This window comes from Bufo gargarizans, chromosome 2 (genome assembly GCF_014858855.1).
Source record: "Bufo gargarizans isolate SCDJY-AF-19 chromosome 2, ASM1485885v1, whole genome shotgun sequence".
NCBI lineage: Eukaryota > Metazoa > Chordata > Amphibia > Anura > Bufonidae > Bufo > Bufo gargarizans.
The window spans coordinates 397,159,251-397,178,991 of record NC_058081.1 but is presented as its reverse complement, the minus strand read 5'-3'; the positions used below and the strand labels follow the sequence as shown (position 1 = coordinate 397,178,991).

The following is a 19,741-nucleotide window of genomic DNA, read 5'->3' as shown; positions in this document are numbered from 1 at the left end:
ATCTCCAGAAGGATATTGATACTCTGGAGAGAGTTCAGAGAAGAGCTACTAAACTGGTACATGGATTGCAGGATAAAACTTACCAGGAAAGATTAAAGGAACTTAACATGTATAGCTTGGAAGAAAGACGAGACAGAGGGGATATGATAGAAACTTTTAAATACATAAAGGGAATCAACAAGGTAAAAGAGGAAAGAATATTTTAAAGAAGAAAAACTGCTACAAGAGGACATAGTTTGAAATTAGAGGGGCAGAGGTTTAAAAGTAATATCATGAAGTATTACTTTACTGAGAGAGTAGTGGATGCATGGAATATCCTTCCTGCAGAAGTGGTAGCTGCAAATACAGTGAAGGAGTTTAAGCATGCATGGGATAGGCATAAGGCCATCCTTCATATAAGATAGGGCCAGGGGCTATCCATAGTATTTAGTATATTGGGCAGACTAGATGGGCCAAATGGTTCTTATCTGCCGACACATTCTATGTTTCTATGTTTCTAAAGATAGTGGAGCAATATCAGAAAGGTGTTACCCAGCGAAAAATTGCAAAGACTTTGCATCTATCATCAGCAACTGTGCATAACATCATCCAAAGATTCAGAGAATCTGGAACAATCTCTGTGCGTAAGGGTCAAGGCCGTAAAACCATACTGGATGCCCGTGATCTCCGGGCCCTTAAACGACACTGCACCACAAACAGGAATGCTACTGTAAAGGAAATCACAGAATGGGCTCAGGAATACTTCCAGAAACCAGTCAGTGAACACAATCCACCGTGCCATCCGCCGTTGCCAGCTGAAACTCTACAGTGCAAAGAAGAAGCCATTTCTAAGCAAGATCCACAAGCTCAGGCATTTTCACTGGGCCAGGGATCATTTAAAATGGAGTGTGGCAAAATGGAAGACTGTTCTGTGGTCAGAAGAGTCACGATTCAAAGTTCTTTTTGGAAATCTGGGACCCCATGTCATCCGGACCAAAGAGGACAAGGACAACCCAAGTTGTTATCAACGCTCAGTTCAGAAGCCTGCATCTCTGATGGTATGGGGTTGCATGAGTGCGTGTGGCATGGGCAGCTTGCATGTCTGGAAAGGCACCATCAATGCAGAAAAATATATTCAGGTTCTAGAACAACATATGCTCCCATCCAGACGTCATCTGTTTCAGGGAAGACCCTGCATTTTTCAACAAGATAATGCCAGACCACATTCTGCATCAATCACAACATCATGGCTGCGTAGGAGAAGGATCCGGGTACTGAAATGGCCAGTCTGCAGTCCAGATCTTTCACCTATAGAGAACATTTGGCGCATCATAAAGAGGAAGGTGCAACAAAGAAGGCCCAAGATGATTGAACAGTTAGAGGCCTGTATTAGACAAGAATGGGAGAGCATTCCTATTTCTAAACTTGAGAAACTTGTCTCCTCGGTCCCCAGACGTCTGAGTGTTGTAAGAAGAAGGGGAGATGCCACACAGTGGTGAAAATGGCCTTGTCCCAACTTTTTGGGGATTTGTTGACACCATGAAATTCTGATTCAACATATTTTTCCCTTAAAATGGTACATTTTCTCAGTTTAAACTTTTGTTCCGTGATTTATGTTCTATTCTGAATAAAATATTAGAAGTTGGCACCTCCGCATCATTGCATTCAGTTTTTATTCACGATTTGTATAGTGTCCCAACTTTTTTGGAATCCGGTTTGTATAATATAAATGCCCAGGGTTTGGGGTTTTTAAATAAAAACCCAATAAAATGCATACATTTTTAATGACAGTTAAAAACAGATGTTTTTAATGGCCGTGTTTTTTTTCATTGTCATTTGCATGTAACAGCTAAGGTACATTCAAAATGACAGTGAAAAAAAAAAAGTCTGTCAGTTTTTCATGGCCATTTTGCATCATTAAGTGCATCCATTTTCTGTCCGTATATCAATTTTTAGTGGCCATTTTGCATGCATTTTTGAATGGCCATTTTAACTGCCGTTTTTCCCCCCATCATGTTAATTTAGCTATTCCCTGCACAAAATAATGAAAAAACTGCCATTGTTTGTCATTTTTTTTTTTTACATCTGAAGCCCTACAGTGCCCTCAATATACAGTATTCAACGCTGTCAGCATCAGGTCCTACATACTCCAGTGCAAGTGGATGAGTTATTTTTTTTTAACTCTGAAAGGCCCTTTAAGTTTTTAATGTCTGTTATACCAATTCACTCCTGACTAAACAGCCGTTAAATGGGCCCATTGATTGTAATGGGATCTGTCTAAGAATACATAGAATGGAGGCGGCAAAGTCCTAGGGGGCGACAGCCATGTGTCGTTGTTGCATTGCACATCAATCTCTGTTTTGTGCGTACTGGCTGCGAATACTTTGTGGTGTGAACATGACCATTGTGTATGTCTCTCCTCTCTGTTCTGTTCAGCATGGCAGGGGTTCATTGGCTTTGCTGGCTGTGTGTTCTGTGTACCATGTACAGATGAATCCTTCTTCGTCTTTGTTTGCACCTATGGGTGTTTTGGGCTACAAGCTCAGGTATATGTTCTGCCTGTGTGTCCCACCCCTCAGCTGAGTATCTGAGTCTGTTTGCCTGTCCAGTTCTTGCCAGTCTGTATGTCTGTTTTGTGTCCATTGCCATGTCTGATCTTAAAGTCACTGCCATGGTCTGTCTGTGTTCTCTGCTTTTGGTCCCAGTTCAGTTCCATTCATGTTTTGTCATCCAGTCTGGTGTTTCTGCTCTTGTTCCAGCCAGCCTGTCGTGATGTTCTAGAGACCAGTGTTTTAGTCTTAGTTCCTGTTCAGATTGTGCTTGTGGTTTTGTGCGTTTCCTGATCCTGCCGGTGTTCCTGAGTCCTAGGGTCAGCTGCTAAGTATACCGGGACTGTCCCATGAGGTAACGGTCTGGTCGCTAACCTGCAGAGAAGTCAACATCCCTGTATAAGAATGAATAGCGGCAAGGCGCAAGAATAACACCCTTAGGGCTCATGCACACAAATGTATTTTCTTTCCATGTCCGTTAAATTTTTTTTTTGCAGACCGTATACGGAACCATTCATTTCAATGGATCCACAAAAAAAAACGGAAGGTACTTTGTGTGCATTCCGTTTTCGCATGTCCTATTATTGTCCGCATTACGAACAAGGATAGGACTGTTCTTTTAGGGGCCAGCTGTTCCGTTCTGCAAAATACGGAATGCACACAGACATCTTCCGTATTTTTTGCGGACCACAAAATACATACAGTCGTGTACATGAGGCCTTATGGTTTGGCCCAAGGTCAAATCGTTTTTTTGGCACAGTGGTTCCACATTGCCACTTATCCGTCATGATCCATAATCAGTGGATCCATATCTATCTATGAGAAGAAACTTAAAAAAATGGTATGAGCAGCACAGCAGTTAAATAAGTGGGGTGTGCCAGCGGCTGAAGAGGCGATCCACCAACCAAAAAGACAAAAAGGAAAATTTCCACAGCACTCCCACAGTAGGTAAATTTATGAATCTTTCCTTTTTTATCAATCTAAGGAATGAGCAGCTCCAAGAGTGTCTAGTTTTCTTATTCAAAAGGCCATCATTGTGATGTCATGGAATGCTGTGATGTCATGTGCTAATTTACATATATATCAGCTGATACAGGGGTGAATAAAGACATCAATTCTTTTTCACTTTTGGAGGGCTGCCTGTTTTTTTTTTTTTTTGTTTTTTTTGTTAGATAGATATATATGAGATAGATATGAGCCTGACCTTTGGTTTTTTCACATTGAATCTTGCAGGGTCCAATGGATGGGAAGTTTTCAGTATGGGAGGGAACCATTTTATTTATTTATTTACTCACTACCTTCCCATAAGTTTCCTATTTTTCCTTTCGCATACTGTAGCTGTATGAGGGCCATATGTGAAACAGCAGAAACAGGGAGGCTATGGTGCTGTTCAGCTTTTGAGCAGGCACTATTTTTAAAGGCTGGACCTCCGTTGTACATGTGTGGCAGAGGTCCAGTAGGGGTTAAAATAAATAGTAAATTAGCCCCACAACAAACTTCTAGTTATAAAAAGAGAACGGATGCTTAAAAATACTATATTATATATAAAATAAATATAAAAACCATGAGAACAAGTTTTAAACAGAGGCAAATAAATACATCAATGTTAGTAGGAAGATCTCCTTTATCTGTATTCATGGAGGTGCATGTCTTTCCTATTGCTGCACACAAGCTGTTGAGTCTTCTATCAATCTGCATATGTCTTTAAGCAGCACCTTTGGTTCCTAAAAGGTAAAGTAGACAGTAGACATTACATTTTCACAGACCTACATATTATGATTACTCTTGAGCAATTAAAGGGGGTTGTTCCAGAATGACACCACCTATGCACAGGATAGGTGAAAAGTGCCTGGTGGGGGTCCGACTCCTGGGGCCCCCACCACGCAAGAGAATAGAAATCCTGCATGCCCTGTTTGCATGGAGCTGCATTCAGATCGTATGGGAATGCCACGGATAGTCTAGCACTGTACAAAGCCTTTTTTCAGCAGTCTCATAGACTCTGAATAGAGCAGCAGAACGGCAAAAGAAGTGACACCACACTGCTCCCGACACTCTCATTCCGATGCTTCCCTGGTCCATCTGGATGCACAACAAGTAACAACTTAGTCAATCACTGACTGAAATGGCAGGTAAAAAGAAAGAGATTGAGGTTTAGCCGGATCCTGTGGAATAAAATCCAGAGGATCAGAACAAACTAGAGGCGCCAATGGAAAGAGAGCTGATGTGAAATATGGTATACGATATGGTATCAATTTGCATGTGTTATAGATACTGGAGAGGGGAAATAACAGAATGGTTGTGCCCAGTGGGCTCAGAGATATAACCCGCTGGGAAAAACCTGTTCCGACCCACTATAGAGCGCCAGATCACTGGTCCCTAATAGAAGATCACAGTAAATGGACCTTTGCTGGAAAATTTCTCTTCAGTAAAACTCAAATAAATATAAATATATCAGTGTATGAAAGTATATAAGAAGAAAAAAAAGTATAAACATGCCACCCACATGGATGTATTAGATACAGATAAAACAAATAGAAATCAGTAGCGAAGACCCAGTTAATAGTATGCGTCAATACAATACATATAAAAAAAAATAAAAAAAAATATGAGAATTGTACCCATACAATATGAAGTTAAAATTATAGCTTAAAATGTATAAAGGAATCATGTACAAGCTCTGTTGACTATCTTCACGAGGGGGGTGGTTACCTGGATAAACTCAAGACACCAGGGAATCTTAAACCCCCCCCCAGCCTGGATTGCCTATAGAGTATCAGAACATGAAGGCAGCCAACATCAAACGGGGCTTCTTTTCAAATTCTTTATTAGGAATCAAACATCCGGCTCAATGCGTTTCGGGACTACACAGAGTCGCTTCCTCGGGAGCAGTACATCTTTTTTCTTATATACTTTCATACACTGATTTATTGCTATTGATTTGAGTTTTACTGAAGATTAGTTTTCCAGCAAAGGTCCTTATACCGTGTTCTTCTATTAGGGACCAGTGATCTGGTGCTCTATAGTGGGTTGGAACAGGTTTTACCCAGCGGGTTAAATCTCTGAGCCCACTGGGCCCAACCATTCTGTTCGTTCTCCTTTCCAGTATCTCAAATGGCAGGTACCATTAAAAACTTCCAGAACAGCTCTATACACCATCCATTTGTGCCGATTACATCACCGGGATCCCTGCTAGGTGGAATTCTCCACCTAGCATACTGATGTGAATCCGGGTACATCACCGGCTTGATGCTCAGATGCTTTACTCGTACATGGTAAAGGAGTGAACAGGAGCTTATATCCCGGTTCATCCCTGAACCCGAACAACCCCTTTAAGTATTACTTCTCTAATTTTATGCTATTCTGCTTCATCGTTATTTTTTTTAAATGCCAGCCTAACAAACCCTAGGCTCCTTTATTCACATATGTTGCAACTAATGTATGGCTGCTTGTGCCCTACTGGCTACATTTTAACATACAGCACTGATATTAAATTTCACACAAGCTAAAATTAAAACTTTGTACAACATGATCCATGTGGACCTTTTTTCAAGTTACATTTCATAAATGTGTCTAAAGCCTGACCAAATGGCAGTAAATTCTGGCACAGGTAAATAATGAACATGCCACACAGCCTATAAGGCACTAATTAGGTGTAAACTGCACCGAAAATATGCAAATACTTTGATAAATAGGGTTGGATGTGCTAAATTTCCCCACAAGTCTCCACCTTTGCAAATGAATAAGGCCTCTTACACACGTTTCCTTTCCGTATACGGACTGTATATGGAACCATTCATTTCAATGGATCCGCCAAAAAAAAAAAAAAAAACACCCCAAAAAACTGAAGGTACTCCTCCGTATGCCTTCCGTATTTCCGTTCAAAGATAGCATGTCCTATTATTGTCCGCATAACGGACAAGGATAGTACTGTTCTATCAGGGGCCAGCTGTTCCGTTCCTCAAAAAACGGAATGTACACGGACGTTATCTGTATTTTTTGCGGATCCGTTTTTTGCGGACTGCAAAATACTGAAAAAGCCACACGGTCGAGTGCAAGATGCCTAAGATGACTTCTTGGAGCTACCTGGTATGATTTCATGTATAAATAGGACACAAAGTAGAGCTATCTTACTAGATACAGTATATAGCCCCTGTCATGAAAAAAAAAAAAAAAAAAAAAAAAAAAAAAAATGGAAGTATCCAGCTCAGAGACGATTAAAAAAATCATAGCTTTATTGCGGTATAAAATCTTCGACACACAGGACAAGTTCGGTTATGCGTTTCAGACCAATTTTTCTAATATTACATATTTTATTTATAGTCTGGGTTAATGAATTACCTGCAGAGTCTTGTAAGGCATTCAGTATCATCCCTGCAAGATGCTCCAACAGGACGCATGGACATTATTCTCCAGAATGGTGTCATTCTCTTAACTCTCATCGCAGTTTTGGGGCAGTCATTTTTTAGGGGAGCTGCTTCTAGCTGCAGAGACAGTAAGCCATGGCAATATATAAACCATCCATATTTCACAGTACACATACATTCATTTCTGAGGGGGTTTTGTAATTCATGGTATAATTCATGGTCAAAACTTTAGAGAAGTGTCACTTGTGATGCACTTCTACCCAAACTGCAAGGGTGACTGGATCTCCTAAATAACTGTAGTTGTTACTGGAATTTATTGTTATTATTATTAATAAATATTTATTTCTATATTCCTGACATTAGCCAGAGTTTAGGGCACAGATTCACACTTTGAGGATGCAAAACGTATACGTACGAAAATGAATTGCCTAGACGAGATACATTTAATACTGTATACTCTTAGCTCAGAGCAGGATTATATATGTAGTGTTTGCAGCCTCTCAATGAATGCAAAGGTTTTTATTCATTGACAGCAAAAAGTTTGTAAATGTAAATTCCAATAATCACAAAAGAAAAAGAAAAAAATTGGGTCACTATGAGGTTTCTGACATAGGGATAGCCATTCCACCATTTCATATGGTAAATAATGGAGGACTAGTTAATTTCTGTTACACGTCAGTAGGTTAGACCAGGGATGGCCAACCTGCGGCTCTCCAGCTGTTGCAAAACTACAACTCCCAGCATGCAAAGACAGCCTACAGCTATCAGCCTACAGAAGGGCATGGTGGGTAGTTTTTCAACAGCTGGAGAGCCGCAGGTTGGCCATCCCTGGGTTAGACATTTAACACATTACAGTTTAGTAAAAATGTATGGAGACATTTCCCACCCTATGATATCCTACAAAGCCCAGGTTCCTGCAAAAAGGAATGTGAAGCAAAAGCATCTACATTCCTGACTACCTAATCTCACCTGGAGTATCAGTAAGATAGAAAGCACAAAGATAGCTGTCCACTTCCCCAGCTGTAGACTCATGGTGCTAGATGATCCTGAAAAGCCAGATGCTGCACTGAGGAAGCATCTTGCTTCCTACCTGTGACTTTATAGACAACGGTAGGAATAGATTGCATCATTTATATCCTAAAAGGCCAAAGTACAATAGTTACATTTAATAAGTTAATGACTACCAACACACTCTATTAACACCGCCAGAAGTACTCAACAGAATGTCATTGGTGTCACAGTAATCTCACCCTTGCCCTACTGGTTTCTGGATGCTGTAGGTTTATGGTGGACTTTTGTATTAAACTCACAGGTCTGGCGAGTCGACTGTCAGTAGGTCAGATGTATAACAGCAGTTAAACAATGTCAAAATCAATCACAGTACCAGCACCATTAAAACTTAAAGGGGTATTCCGGTTAGAGAAACTGTATCCACCAGATAGGGGATATCTATTAGATCAGTGGGGGTTCTACTGCTGCCATGAGAATGGGGGCCCCAAACTCCAAGTGATGTACTCTATTTCCAATGCTCCCATAGAAATTAATGGAACAGCAGCACACACTTCCGACCACCCACTTCATCCATTGCAGGGGGGCTCCAAGATGTACAGGGCCCCTGTTCTCATTATCAGCGGGGGTCCCAGCGGTAGGACCCCCACCGATCTTATAGTTATTCAATAGGATAGGGGATAACTTTTTCTAACATGAATACCTCTTTAACCTGTAATGACAAATAAAAGTAAAAAATATGAGTAACCCCTAAATGTGATCAATAATTTGAAAATTAAGGAGGTTGTGGCTTACTAGGGAAGCAAACATATCCATATTGTCTGTCTATTCTATTAAGCCCTTGCTAAAAAAAAAAAAAAAAATGGAATGGCTGTCCCATAGAGGCGATCCCATGTCAGGAGTCCTTAGGATTGCCGTGAACAGGGATAAAAACCATCACCACCACCACAGTCAGTAATACCATTTATGAATTCAAAGATGCATATATCCAAAGTCCCGACACGTTTCTCTGTCAGCTTTTTATCACAGATTGTCAGGGGACCCATAGGGCTGATTGTGTATGACCATAGAAATAATAATCTACATTAAATTCAAAGGGTCCATAATAATCAAATGTCCAATACAACCCAAACAGCACAAACCCCCCCCCCCCCTATATGTATACCCCAATACATATACTAGATAAAGAATGAAGCAAGTCCAGATATCTGTGAAACCACATTTGATAGCCAAGTAAAAACTATGTAAGTGTCAAACACAGACTAAGGGCTTATGCACACAGCCGTTGCTGTTTTCGCAGTCTGCAAATGCCGATCTGCAAAACATGGATACCAGCTGTGTTCGTTCTGTTCCACAAAATGTCCGGCCCTCTATACAAATGTCCTATCCTTGTCTGTAATACGGACAAGAATAGGACATGTTCTATATTTTTGTAGGGCTGTGGAATGGACATACGATTGCAGATAGAACACTATATGCTGTCCGCATGTTTTGCGGCTTTATTAAAGTGAATGGGTCCACATACGATCCCAAAAAAATGCGGATTGGATGTGGGCAAAACTACATGAGCCCTGGTGGTTTGCATGAGCCCTAAGGCCTCATGCACACAGCCGTTGCCCAGCCGTGGCCATATTGTGGCCCGCAAACATTCACTTGAATGGGTCTGCAATCCGGAGCTGCTGTGTGGAACGGAGGCACGGAACCCCACGGAAGCACTATGCCATGAGATTTCTGTCCATGCCTCCGCACTGCAAAAAAATAGAACATGTTAAAAAAAAAAAAAAATTGTGATGCGGACAGATCACAGACAAAAACACCATGGAAGCACTCCATAGTGCTTCCGTGGGGTTCCGTGCCTCCATTCCGCACAGCAGCTCCGGATTGCAGACCCATTCAAGTGAATGTTTGCGGGCCACAATATGGCCACGGCTGGGCAACTGATGTGTGCATGAGGCCTTAGGGCTCATGCAAACCAGAAGAAAATTGAGAATTGACGTGCTTAATTAAGAAACTTGATACCTTTATTAATGAGTGGGTATAAGCAAGAGTAATCAATATACTCAGATGCTCTGATATATAAAAAGTTTTGGATGAGGGAGGACGGAGTTTTGGATGAGGGAGGACGGAGTTTTGGATGAGGGAGGACGGAGTTTTGGATGAGGGAGGACGGAGTTTTGGATGAGGGAGGACGGAGTTTTGGATGAGGGAGGACGGAGTTTTGGATGAGGGAGGACGGAGTTTTGGATGAGGGAGGACGGAGTTTTGTCTAAAGTCTGAGGTAGGAGGGAGTTTTGCCTGACGGAGGATGGAGTTGTGGATGATGTCTGACGATGTCCTAATATGTATGCCGTACTACTGCTACACCCTTAGGCCTCATGCACACGGCTGTTGTGCAGCCGTTCCTGCGGATTGGATGTGGACAAAAGTACATGAGCCCTGGTTTGCATGAGTTAAAGACACTTAACTAGATATCTATTGATAGGTTACACGTAGGAAATAGGTCAGAAGAAAATTGAGAATTGACGTGCTTAATTAGGAAACTTGATACCTTTTATTAATGAGTGGGTATGAGCAAGAGTAATCAATATACTCAGATGCTCTGATATAAAAAAAGGCAGACGACGAACCTCCTATTATAGATAGGTGGTACAATAATAAATCACTGTAGGAACGGGGATGGTTGTGGGTAAGTCTGTGGGAAAAATTCTCTCCCTAGACGACCCTACGGAACTATGTCCTGAAGCACAGGGATGTCCCCTAATGGTGGAGACACCCTGCCCCCGTACCTAAGCCTAGATGTGGCCCTAGTGATGCCCTACTAAGCAAAGCTGGATCGGGAAATATTAATCCAATGAAACTAAACAAAAAGAATAAATCTAATGTAAATAATAAAAAGACAAGGGGTTGTGTCTTTTTATTATTTACATTAGATTTATTATTTTTGTTTAGTTTCACTGGATTAATATTTCCCGATCCAGCTTTGCTTAGTAGGGCATCACTAGGGCCACATCTAGGCTTAGGTACGGGGGCAGGGTGTCTCCACCATTAGGGGACATCCCTGTGCTTCAGGACATAGTTCCGTAGGGTCATCTAGGGAGAGAATTTTTCCCACAGACTTACCCACAACCATCCCCGTTCCTACAGTGATTTATTATTGTACCACCTATCTATAATAGGAGGTTCGTCGTCTGCCTTTTTTTATATCAGAGCATCTGAGTATATTGATTACTCTTGCTCATACCCACTCATTAATAAAAGGTATCAAGTTTCCTAATTAAGCACGTCAATTCTCAATTTTCTTCTGACCTATTTCCTACGTGTAACCTATCAATAGATATCTAGTTAAGTGTCTTTAACTCATGCAAACCAGGGCTCATGTACTTTTGTCCACATCCAATCCGCAGGAACGGCTGCACAACAGCCGTGTGCATGAGGCCTAAGGGTGTAGCAGTAGTACGGCATACATATTAGGACATCGTCAGACATCATCCACAACTCCATCCTCCGTCAGGCAAAACTCCCTCCTACCTCAGACTTTAGACAAAACTCCGTCCTCCCTCATCCAAAACTCCGTCCTCCCTCATCCAAAACTCCGTCCTCCCTCATCCAAAACTCCGTCCTCCCTCATCCAAAACTCCGTCCTTCCTCATCCAAAACTCCGTCCTTCCTCATCCAAAACTCCGTCCTCCCTCATCCAAAACTCCGTCCTCCCTCATCCAAAACTCCGTCCTCCCTCATCCAAAACTCCGTCCTCCCTCAGACATCAGACAAAACTCCGTCCTCCCTCAGACATCAGACAAAACTCCGTCCTCCCTCAGACATCAGACAAAACTCCGTCCTCCCTCAGACATCAGACAAAACTCCGTCCTCCCTCACCCAAAACTCCATCAGACCTCAGACATCAGCTAAAACTCTGTCCTCCCTCAGACATCAGCCAAAACTCCGTCCTCCCTAACTCAAAATACGCCCTACTACACACACTCTTCACCTGACGGAGCTGCTAGCTGCTGGAGAGGCAAAGGACCTGTGATGACGTCATGACCATGTGACGAGTCACGTGTGTGGGAGGGGTCAGATGTGCACAGCAGCTGGTAGAGTGTACAGAACAGTAGCCATCAAATAGAGCTCTGTACTAGAGATGTATGTGTAACCTGCAGGTAGCACAGCTGTGTACTGTGTAGCAGATCTGTATGTGTAACCTGCAGGTAGCACAGCTGTGTACTGTGTAGCAGATCTGTATGTGTAACCTGCAGGTAGCACAGCTGTGTACTGTGTAGCAGATCTGTATGTGTAACCTGCAGGTAGCACAGCTGTGTACTGTGTAGCAGATCTGTATGTGTAACCTGCAGGTAGCACAGCTGTGTACTGTGTAGCAGATCTGTATGTGTAACCTGCAGGTAGCACAGCTGTGTTACAGAGATGTATGTGTAACCTGCATGTAGCAGAGCTGTGTTACAGAGATGTATGTGTAACCTGCAGGTAGCAGAGCTGTGTACTGTGTAGCAGAGCTGTATGTGTAACCTGCAGGTAGCAGAGCTGTGTACTGTGTTACAGAGATGTATGTGTAACCTGCATGTAGCAGAGCTGTGTACCGTTTTACAGAGATGTATGTGTAACCTGCATGTAGCAGAGCTGTGTACTGTGTAGCAGATCTGTATGTGTAACCTGCAGGTAGCAGAGCTGTGTACTGTGTTACAGAGATGTATGTGTAACCTGCATGTAGCAGAGCTGTGTACTGTGTAGCAGAGCTGTATGTGTAACCTGCAGGTAGCAGAGCTGTGTACTGTGTTACAGAGATGTATGTGTAACCTGCATGTAGCAGAGCTGTGTACTGTGTTACAGAGATGTATGTGTAACCTGCATGTTAGAGAGCTGTGTACTGTGTAGCAGATCTGTATGTGTAACCTGCAGGTAGCAGAGCTGTGTAGTAGATCTGTATGTGTAACCTGCATGTAGCAGAGCTGTGTACTGTGTAGCAGAGATGTATGTGTAACCTGCATGTAGCAGAGCTGTGTACTGTGTAGCAGATCTGTATGTGTAACCTGCAGGTAGCAGAGCTGTGTACTGTGTTACAGAGATGTATGTGTAACCTGCATGTAGCAGAGCTGTGTACTGTGTAGCAGATCTGTATGTGTAACCTGCATGTAGCAGAGCTGTGTACTGTGTAGCAGATCTGTATGTGTAACCTGCATGTAGCAGAGCTGTGTACTGTGTAGCAGATCTGTATGTGTAACCTGCATGTAGCAGAGCTGTGTACTGTGTAGCAGATCTGTATGTGTAACTTGCAGGTAGCAGAGCTGTGTACTGTGTTACAAAGATGTATGTGTAACCTGCAGGTAGCAGAGCTGTGTACTGTGTAGCAGATCTGTATGTGTAACCTGCAGGTAGCAGAGCTGTATGTGTAACCTGTATGTAGCAGAGCTGTGTACTGTGTAGCAGTGCTGTATGTGTAACCTGCATGTAGCAGAGCCGTGTACTGTGTAGCAGAGCTGCATTTGTAACCTGCATGTAGCAGAGCCGTGTACTGTGTAGCAGAGCTGTATGTGTAACCTGCATGTAGCAGAGCTGTGTACTGTGTAGCAGAGCTGTATGTGTAACCTGCATGTAGCAGAGCTGTGTACTGTGTAGCAGATCTGTATGTGTAACCTGCAGGTAGCAGAGCTGTGTACTGTGTAGCAGAGCTGTATGTGTAACCTGCATGTAGCAGAGCTGTGTACTGTGTAGCAGATCTGTATGTGTAACTTGCAGGTATCAGAGCTGTGTACTGTGTTACAGAGATGTATGTGTAACCTGCAGGTAGCAGAGCTGTGTACTGTGTAGCAGATCTGTATGTGTAACCTGCAGGTAGCAGAGCTGTATGTGTAACCTGTATGTAGCAGAGCTGTGTACTGTGTAGCAGTGCTGTATGTGTAACCTGCATGTAGCAGAGCCGTGTACTGTGTAGCAGAGCTGTATTTGTAACCTGCATGTAGCAGAGCCGTGTACTGTGTAGCAGAGCTGTATGTGTAACCTGCATGTAGCAGAGCTGTGTACTGTGTAGCAGAGCTGTATGTGTAACCTGCATGTAGCAGTGCTGTGTACTGTGTAGCAGAGCTGTATGTGTAACCTGAATGTAGCAGAGCTGTGTACTGTGTAGCAGAGCTGTATGTGTAATCTGCATGTATCAGAGTTGGGTGCTGTGTAGCGGAGCTGTATGTGTAACCTGCATGTAGCAGGCTGTGTACTGTGTTACAGGGATGTATGTGCAACCTGCATGTAGCAGTGCTGTGTACTGTGTTACAGAGATGTGTGTGTGTAACCGCATGTAGCAGAGCTTTTTACTGTGTAATAGAGAGTCCAAATGTCCGATTCGCCGTTTTTGGTCGCTTCATTTGCTACAAAAATGTAAATAAAAAGTGATCAAAAAGTCTTAAACACCCCAGAATGGTATCAGTGAAAAGTTCAGATTGCCCCGCAAAAGATGAGCCCCCACCTAGCTCTGTACACATAATTCCCAAAAAGTTATAGAGCTCAAAATATGAAAAAAAAATTAAATAAATCTGATTCTGTAAATCTCCTGTCACTCCGAGTTACTCAGAATTGGTAGCCCTAATTAATAAATACATGCAACATGAATGCATATATGCCGCTTCACACAGATCACAAGTGTTAGGCCTCTTGCACATGAACGTTGTTGGTCCATTCCGTGCATTGGGGACAGCAATTTGCAGTCCCCAATGCACGGGCAACGTGCGTGCAGCGGCCGGGACAGATCCAGACCCATTCAACTTGAATGGGTCCGTGAATATGTTCTACTTTTTTGCTGTGCGGAGGCCAGAAACACCACGGAAGCACTCTGAAGTGCTTCTGTGGGGATCCGATCCGTGTTTCTGTTCCGTTCAAGTGAATGGGTCGACATCACGGATGCGGGATGCACACGGCTGGTGCCCTGTGTATTGCGGAACCGCCGTATGTGGTCCACAATACAACTACAGGCACACACGGCCATGTGCAAGAGGCCTTACAAAGATGGGATTTAAGTTGCACATCCGCTTACGCTTCCCATATTCCACAGATTTATATCACACAGCTACTTACAGTTGTGCTGATAAGTTTACATACCCTTGCAGAATTTATGATTTCTTAAAGGGGTATTCTCATCTTCCCTTTTTCATACTTACCTTCCTTGAGCGTGACGTTCACTTCCTGTATTCTTCTCCCGGCCGGGCCGCGCTTGCGAAGAAGACTGAAGATTCTCTCCCGGCCGGGCAGCGCAATGTCCTGAACGCGCACGGCGCCGTGCATGTGCCATGGTGACTTATTCCTGGCCTGTATAGTACAGAGTCGGCGTGCGCATTCGCAGGAAGAAGTCATCATGGCGCATGCGCGGCGGCATGCGCATTCAGGACATTGCGCGGCCCAGCCGGGAGAGAATTTTCCGTCTTCTGCGCAAGCGTGGCCCGGCTGGATTCGACAGGAGAGGTGGCCGTGACCACCAAAGACAACATCAGGTAAGAGGGGACTTATTTTCTAAAAAAGGATGGGAATTGGGTAATAAAATGTATTTTGAAAAATTATCACTGTCAAATCATTAACAGATTTAACAGTGATCATTAAGATGAGAATACCCCTTTAACCATTGTTCAGAGAATATGATTGATACCACGGACACTTTTCTCTCGCTCATGGTTAGTGGTCGGCTGAAGCCATTTATGTCAAACAACTGTGTTTACTCTTTATAAATCATAATCACAACACAAACTCCCCAAATGACCCTGATCAGTAGTTTACACACCCCAGTTATTAATACCATGTATTGCCCCCTTTAACATCAATGACAGCTTGAAGTCTTTTGTGCTAGTTATGGATGAGGCTCTTTATTTTCTCAGATGGTAAAACTTCCCATTCTTCCTGTTGAAAAAAAAAAAAAGCAATTCCACCACAGTTTTACGTGATTTTTATTTACGACATTCGATGTGCGATAAAACTGACTGTTACTTTTATTCTACAGGTCAGATCGAATCCGGCAATACCTTATATGTATAGTTGCAGGTTACACATACATCTCTGTAACACAGTACACAGCTCTGCTACATGCAGGTTACACATACAGCTTGCTACACAGTACACAGCTCTGCTACATGCAGGTTACACATACATCTCTGTAACACAGTACACAGCTCTGCTACATGCAGGTTACACATACAGATCTACTACACAGTACACAGCTCTGCTACATGCAGGTTACACATACATCTCTGTAACACAGTACACAGCTCTGCTACCTGCAGGTTACACACACATCTCTGTAACAGTACACAGCTCTGCTACATGCAGGTTACACACACATCTCTAGTACAGAGCTCTATTTGATGGCTACTGTTCTGTACACTCTACAAGCTGCTGTGCACATCTGACCCCTCCCACACACGTGACTCGTCACATGGTCATGACGTCATCACAGGTCCTTTGCCTCTCCAGCAGCTAGCAGCTCCGTCAGGTGAAGAGTGTGTGTAGTAGGGCGTATTTTGAGTTAGGGAGGATGGAGTTTTGGCTGATGTCTGAGGGAGGACAGAGTTTTAGCTGATGTCTGAGGTCTGATGGAGTTTTGGGTGAGGGAGGACAGAGTTTTGTCTGATGTCTGGGGTCTGATGGAGTTTTGCCTGACGGAGGACGGAGTTTTGTCTGATGTCTGAGGGCTGATGGAGTTTTGCCTGACGGAGGACGGAGTTTTGTCTGATGTCTGAGGGCTGATGGAGTTTTGCCTGACGGAGGACGGAGTTTTGTCTGATGTCTGAGGGCTGATGGAGTTTTGGGTGAGGGAGGACAGAGTTTTGTCTGATGTCTGGGGTCTGATGGAGTTTTGCCTGACGGAGGACGGAGTTTTGTCTGATGTCTGAGGGCTGATGGAGTTTTGCCTGACGGAGGACGGAGTTTTGTCTGATGTCTGAGGGCTGATGGAGTTTTGCCTGACGGAGGACGGAGTTTTGTCTGATGTCTGAGGGCTGATGGAGTTTTGGGTGAGGGAGGACAGAGTTTTGTCTGATGTCTGGGGTCTGATGGAGTTTTGCCTGACGGAGGACGGAGTTTTGTCTGATGTCTGAGGGCTGATGGAGTTTTGCCTGACGGAGGACGGAGTTTTGTCTGATGTCTGAGGGCTGATGGAGTTTTGCCTGACGGAGGACGGAGTTTTGTCTGATGTCTGAGGGCTGATGGAGTTTTGGATGAGGGAGGACGGAGTTTTGGCTGATGTCTGATGGAGGACAGAGTTTTGGATGAGGGAGGACGGAGTTTTGTCTGAGGTCTGATGGAGTTTTGGATGAGGGAGGACGGAGTTTTGTCTAAAGTCTGAGGTAGGAGGGAGTTTTGCCTGACGGAGGATGGAGTTGTGGATGATGTCTGACGATGTCCTAATATGTATGCCGTACAGTAGAAACATCCAGGACCTAGGCATATAGGGATATAGCTGAAGCAAAATATGTCGACACAGAATAAATGCGCAACACATCCCCAGATATCATCTCAGATGCATAATGTATCAAGGATATGGGGTGGTAGCCTTGCTGGATGAACAGGCGCAACTGATGATTAATGCAATGCTTTCCATCATTTGACCAGCAGGCACCACGAGCATTTAGCATATTATGTTAGTTATTGACTGCGCCTGTTAATCTACAATAGCACAGCATCCAAAAGAGGGGCTCCATAACAAAAAAAAAAAAAAAAGACCCTCAAACCCCTACCACCCAGAAAATAATGGTCCAGCACTGACCCCCCCTTACCATAGTCACATACAAGTTACATAGTTAATACGGTTGAAAAAAGACAAACGTCCATCCATCATCGTTCAACCAAGGGATAGGTGGGGACGCGAATCCTAGAAGGAAGTGAGACTCCGATTTCTACATGTTTTCATAAGCATTAATGTTTTTTACTTTTAAGAATTTGTCTAAACCCTTTTTGAAACTGTCCACTATTCCTGCTATGACCACGTCCTGAGGAAGTCTATTCCACAGATTCACAGTTCTTACAGTAAAGAAGCTTTGACGCTTCAGGAGACTGAACTTTTTCCTCTCCAATTGGAGGCAGTGCACCCTTGTCTTTTGAGCACATTTTACATGGAACAGCTTTTCGCCATATTTTTTGTATGGCCCATTTATATACTTGTATAGGTTAATCATATCCCCCTTAGACGTCTCTTCTCAAGACAAAATAAATTCAATTCTTTTAATCTTTTTTCATAACTAAAACCCTCCATGTCCCTTATCATTTTAGTCGCTCTCCTCTGTACTTTTTCCAGCTATAGTGCATCCTTTCTATGTACTGGTGCCCAGAACTGGACTGCATATTCCAGATGAGGCCGCACCAGCGCTTTGTAAAGTGGTAGTATTACTTCCTTGCCCCGCGAGTCCATGCCTCGTTTAATGCATGACAATATCCTGGTGGCCTTAGAAGCAGCTGATTGACATTATGTGCTGTAATTTAATCTACCATCCACAAGGATACCCAAATCCTTCTCTATAAGTGACTCTCCCAGTGCTACATCACCTAGGACATATGAAGCACAGAGATTATTACTACCAAGATGCATAACTTTACTTTTGTCCACATTGAACCTCCTTTGCCAAGTATATACACACACACACCTAAAGAATTATTAGGAACACCTGTTCTATTTCTCATTAATGCGATTATCTAGTCAACCAATCACATGGCAGTTGCTTCAATGCATGTAGGGTTGTGGTCCTGGTCAAGACAATCTCCTGAACTCCAAACTGAATGTCAGAATGGGAAAGAAAGGTGATTTAATCAATTTTGAGCGTGGCATGGTTGTTGGTGCCAGACGGGCCGGTCTGAGTATTTCACAATCTGCTCAGTTACTGGGATTTTCACGCACAACCATTTCTAGGGTTTACAAAGAATGGTGTGAAAAGGGAAAAACATCCAGTATGCGGCAGTCCTGTGGGCGAAAATGCCTTGTTGATGCTAGAGGTCAGAGGAGAATGGGCCGATTGATTCAAGCTGATAGAAGAGCAACGTTGACTGAAATAACCACTCGTTACAACCGAGGTATGCAGCAAAGCATTTGTGAAGCCACAACACGCACAACCTTGAGGCAGATGGGCTACAACAGCAGAAGACCCCACCGGGTACCACTCATCTCCACTACAAATAGGAAAAAGAGGCTACAATTTGCACGAGCTCACCAAAATTGGACTATTGAAGACTGGAAAAATGTTGCCTGGTCTGACGAGTCTCGATTTTTGTTGAGACATTCAAATGGTAGAGTCCGAATTTGGTGTAAACAGAATGAGAACATGTATCCATCCTGCCTTGTTACCACTGTGCAGGCTGGTGGTGGTGGTGTAATGGTGTGGGGGATGTTTTCTGGGCACACTTTAGGCCCCTTAGTGCCAATTGGCCATTGTTTAAAGCATTGAGCATTGTTTCTGACCATGTCCATCCCTTCATGACCACCATGTACCCATCCTCTGATGGCTACTTCCAGCAGGATAATGCACCATGTCACAAAGCTCAAATCATTTCAAATTGGTTTCTTGAACATGACAATGAGTTCACTGTACTAAAATGGCCCCCACAGTCACCAGATCTCAACCCAATAGAGCATCTTTGGCATGTGGTGGAACGGGAGCTTCGTGCCCTGGATGTGCATCCCTCAAATCTCCATCAACTGCAAGATGCTATCCTATTAATATGGGCCAACATTTCTAAAGAATGCCATCAGAACCTTGTTGAATCAATGCCACGTAGAATTAAGGCAGTTCTGAAGGCAAAAGGGGGTCCAACACTGTATTAGTATGGTGTTCCTAATAATTCTTTAGGTGAGTGAAAATTCTGTGC

The 19,741-nt window shown here is 43.3% G+C and overlaps 1 protein-coding gene across 1 annotated transcript; it reads right to left on the bottom strand.

The window, feature by feature from the left end:
* Positions 1 to 4,047: 4,047 nt before the first annotated feature.
* Positions 4,048 to 7,993, bottom strand: LEAP2 (liver enriched antimicrobial peptide 2). The gene is made up of 3 exons (XM_044277774.1): positions 7,862 to 7,993; positions 6,867 to 7,009; positions 4,048 to 4,252 (listed from the first exon to the last, which is right to left on the bottom strand). The coding sequence occupies exons 1-3, from the start codon at positions 7,922 to 7,924 to the stop codon at positions 4,216 to 4,218; spliced, it is 243 nt and encodes an 80-aa protein (XP_044133709.1). The 5' UTR covers positions 7,925 to 7,993; the 3' UTR covers positions 4,048 to 4,215.
* Between the last annotated feature and the right edge of the window lie 11,748 nt (positions 7,994 to 19,741).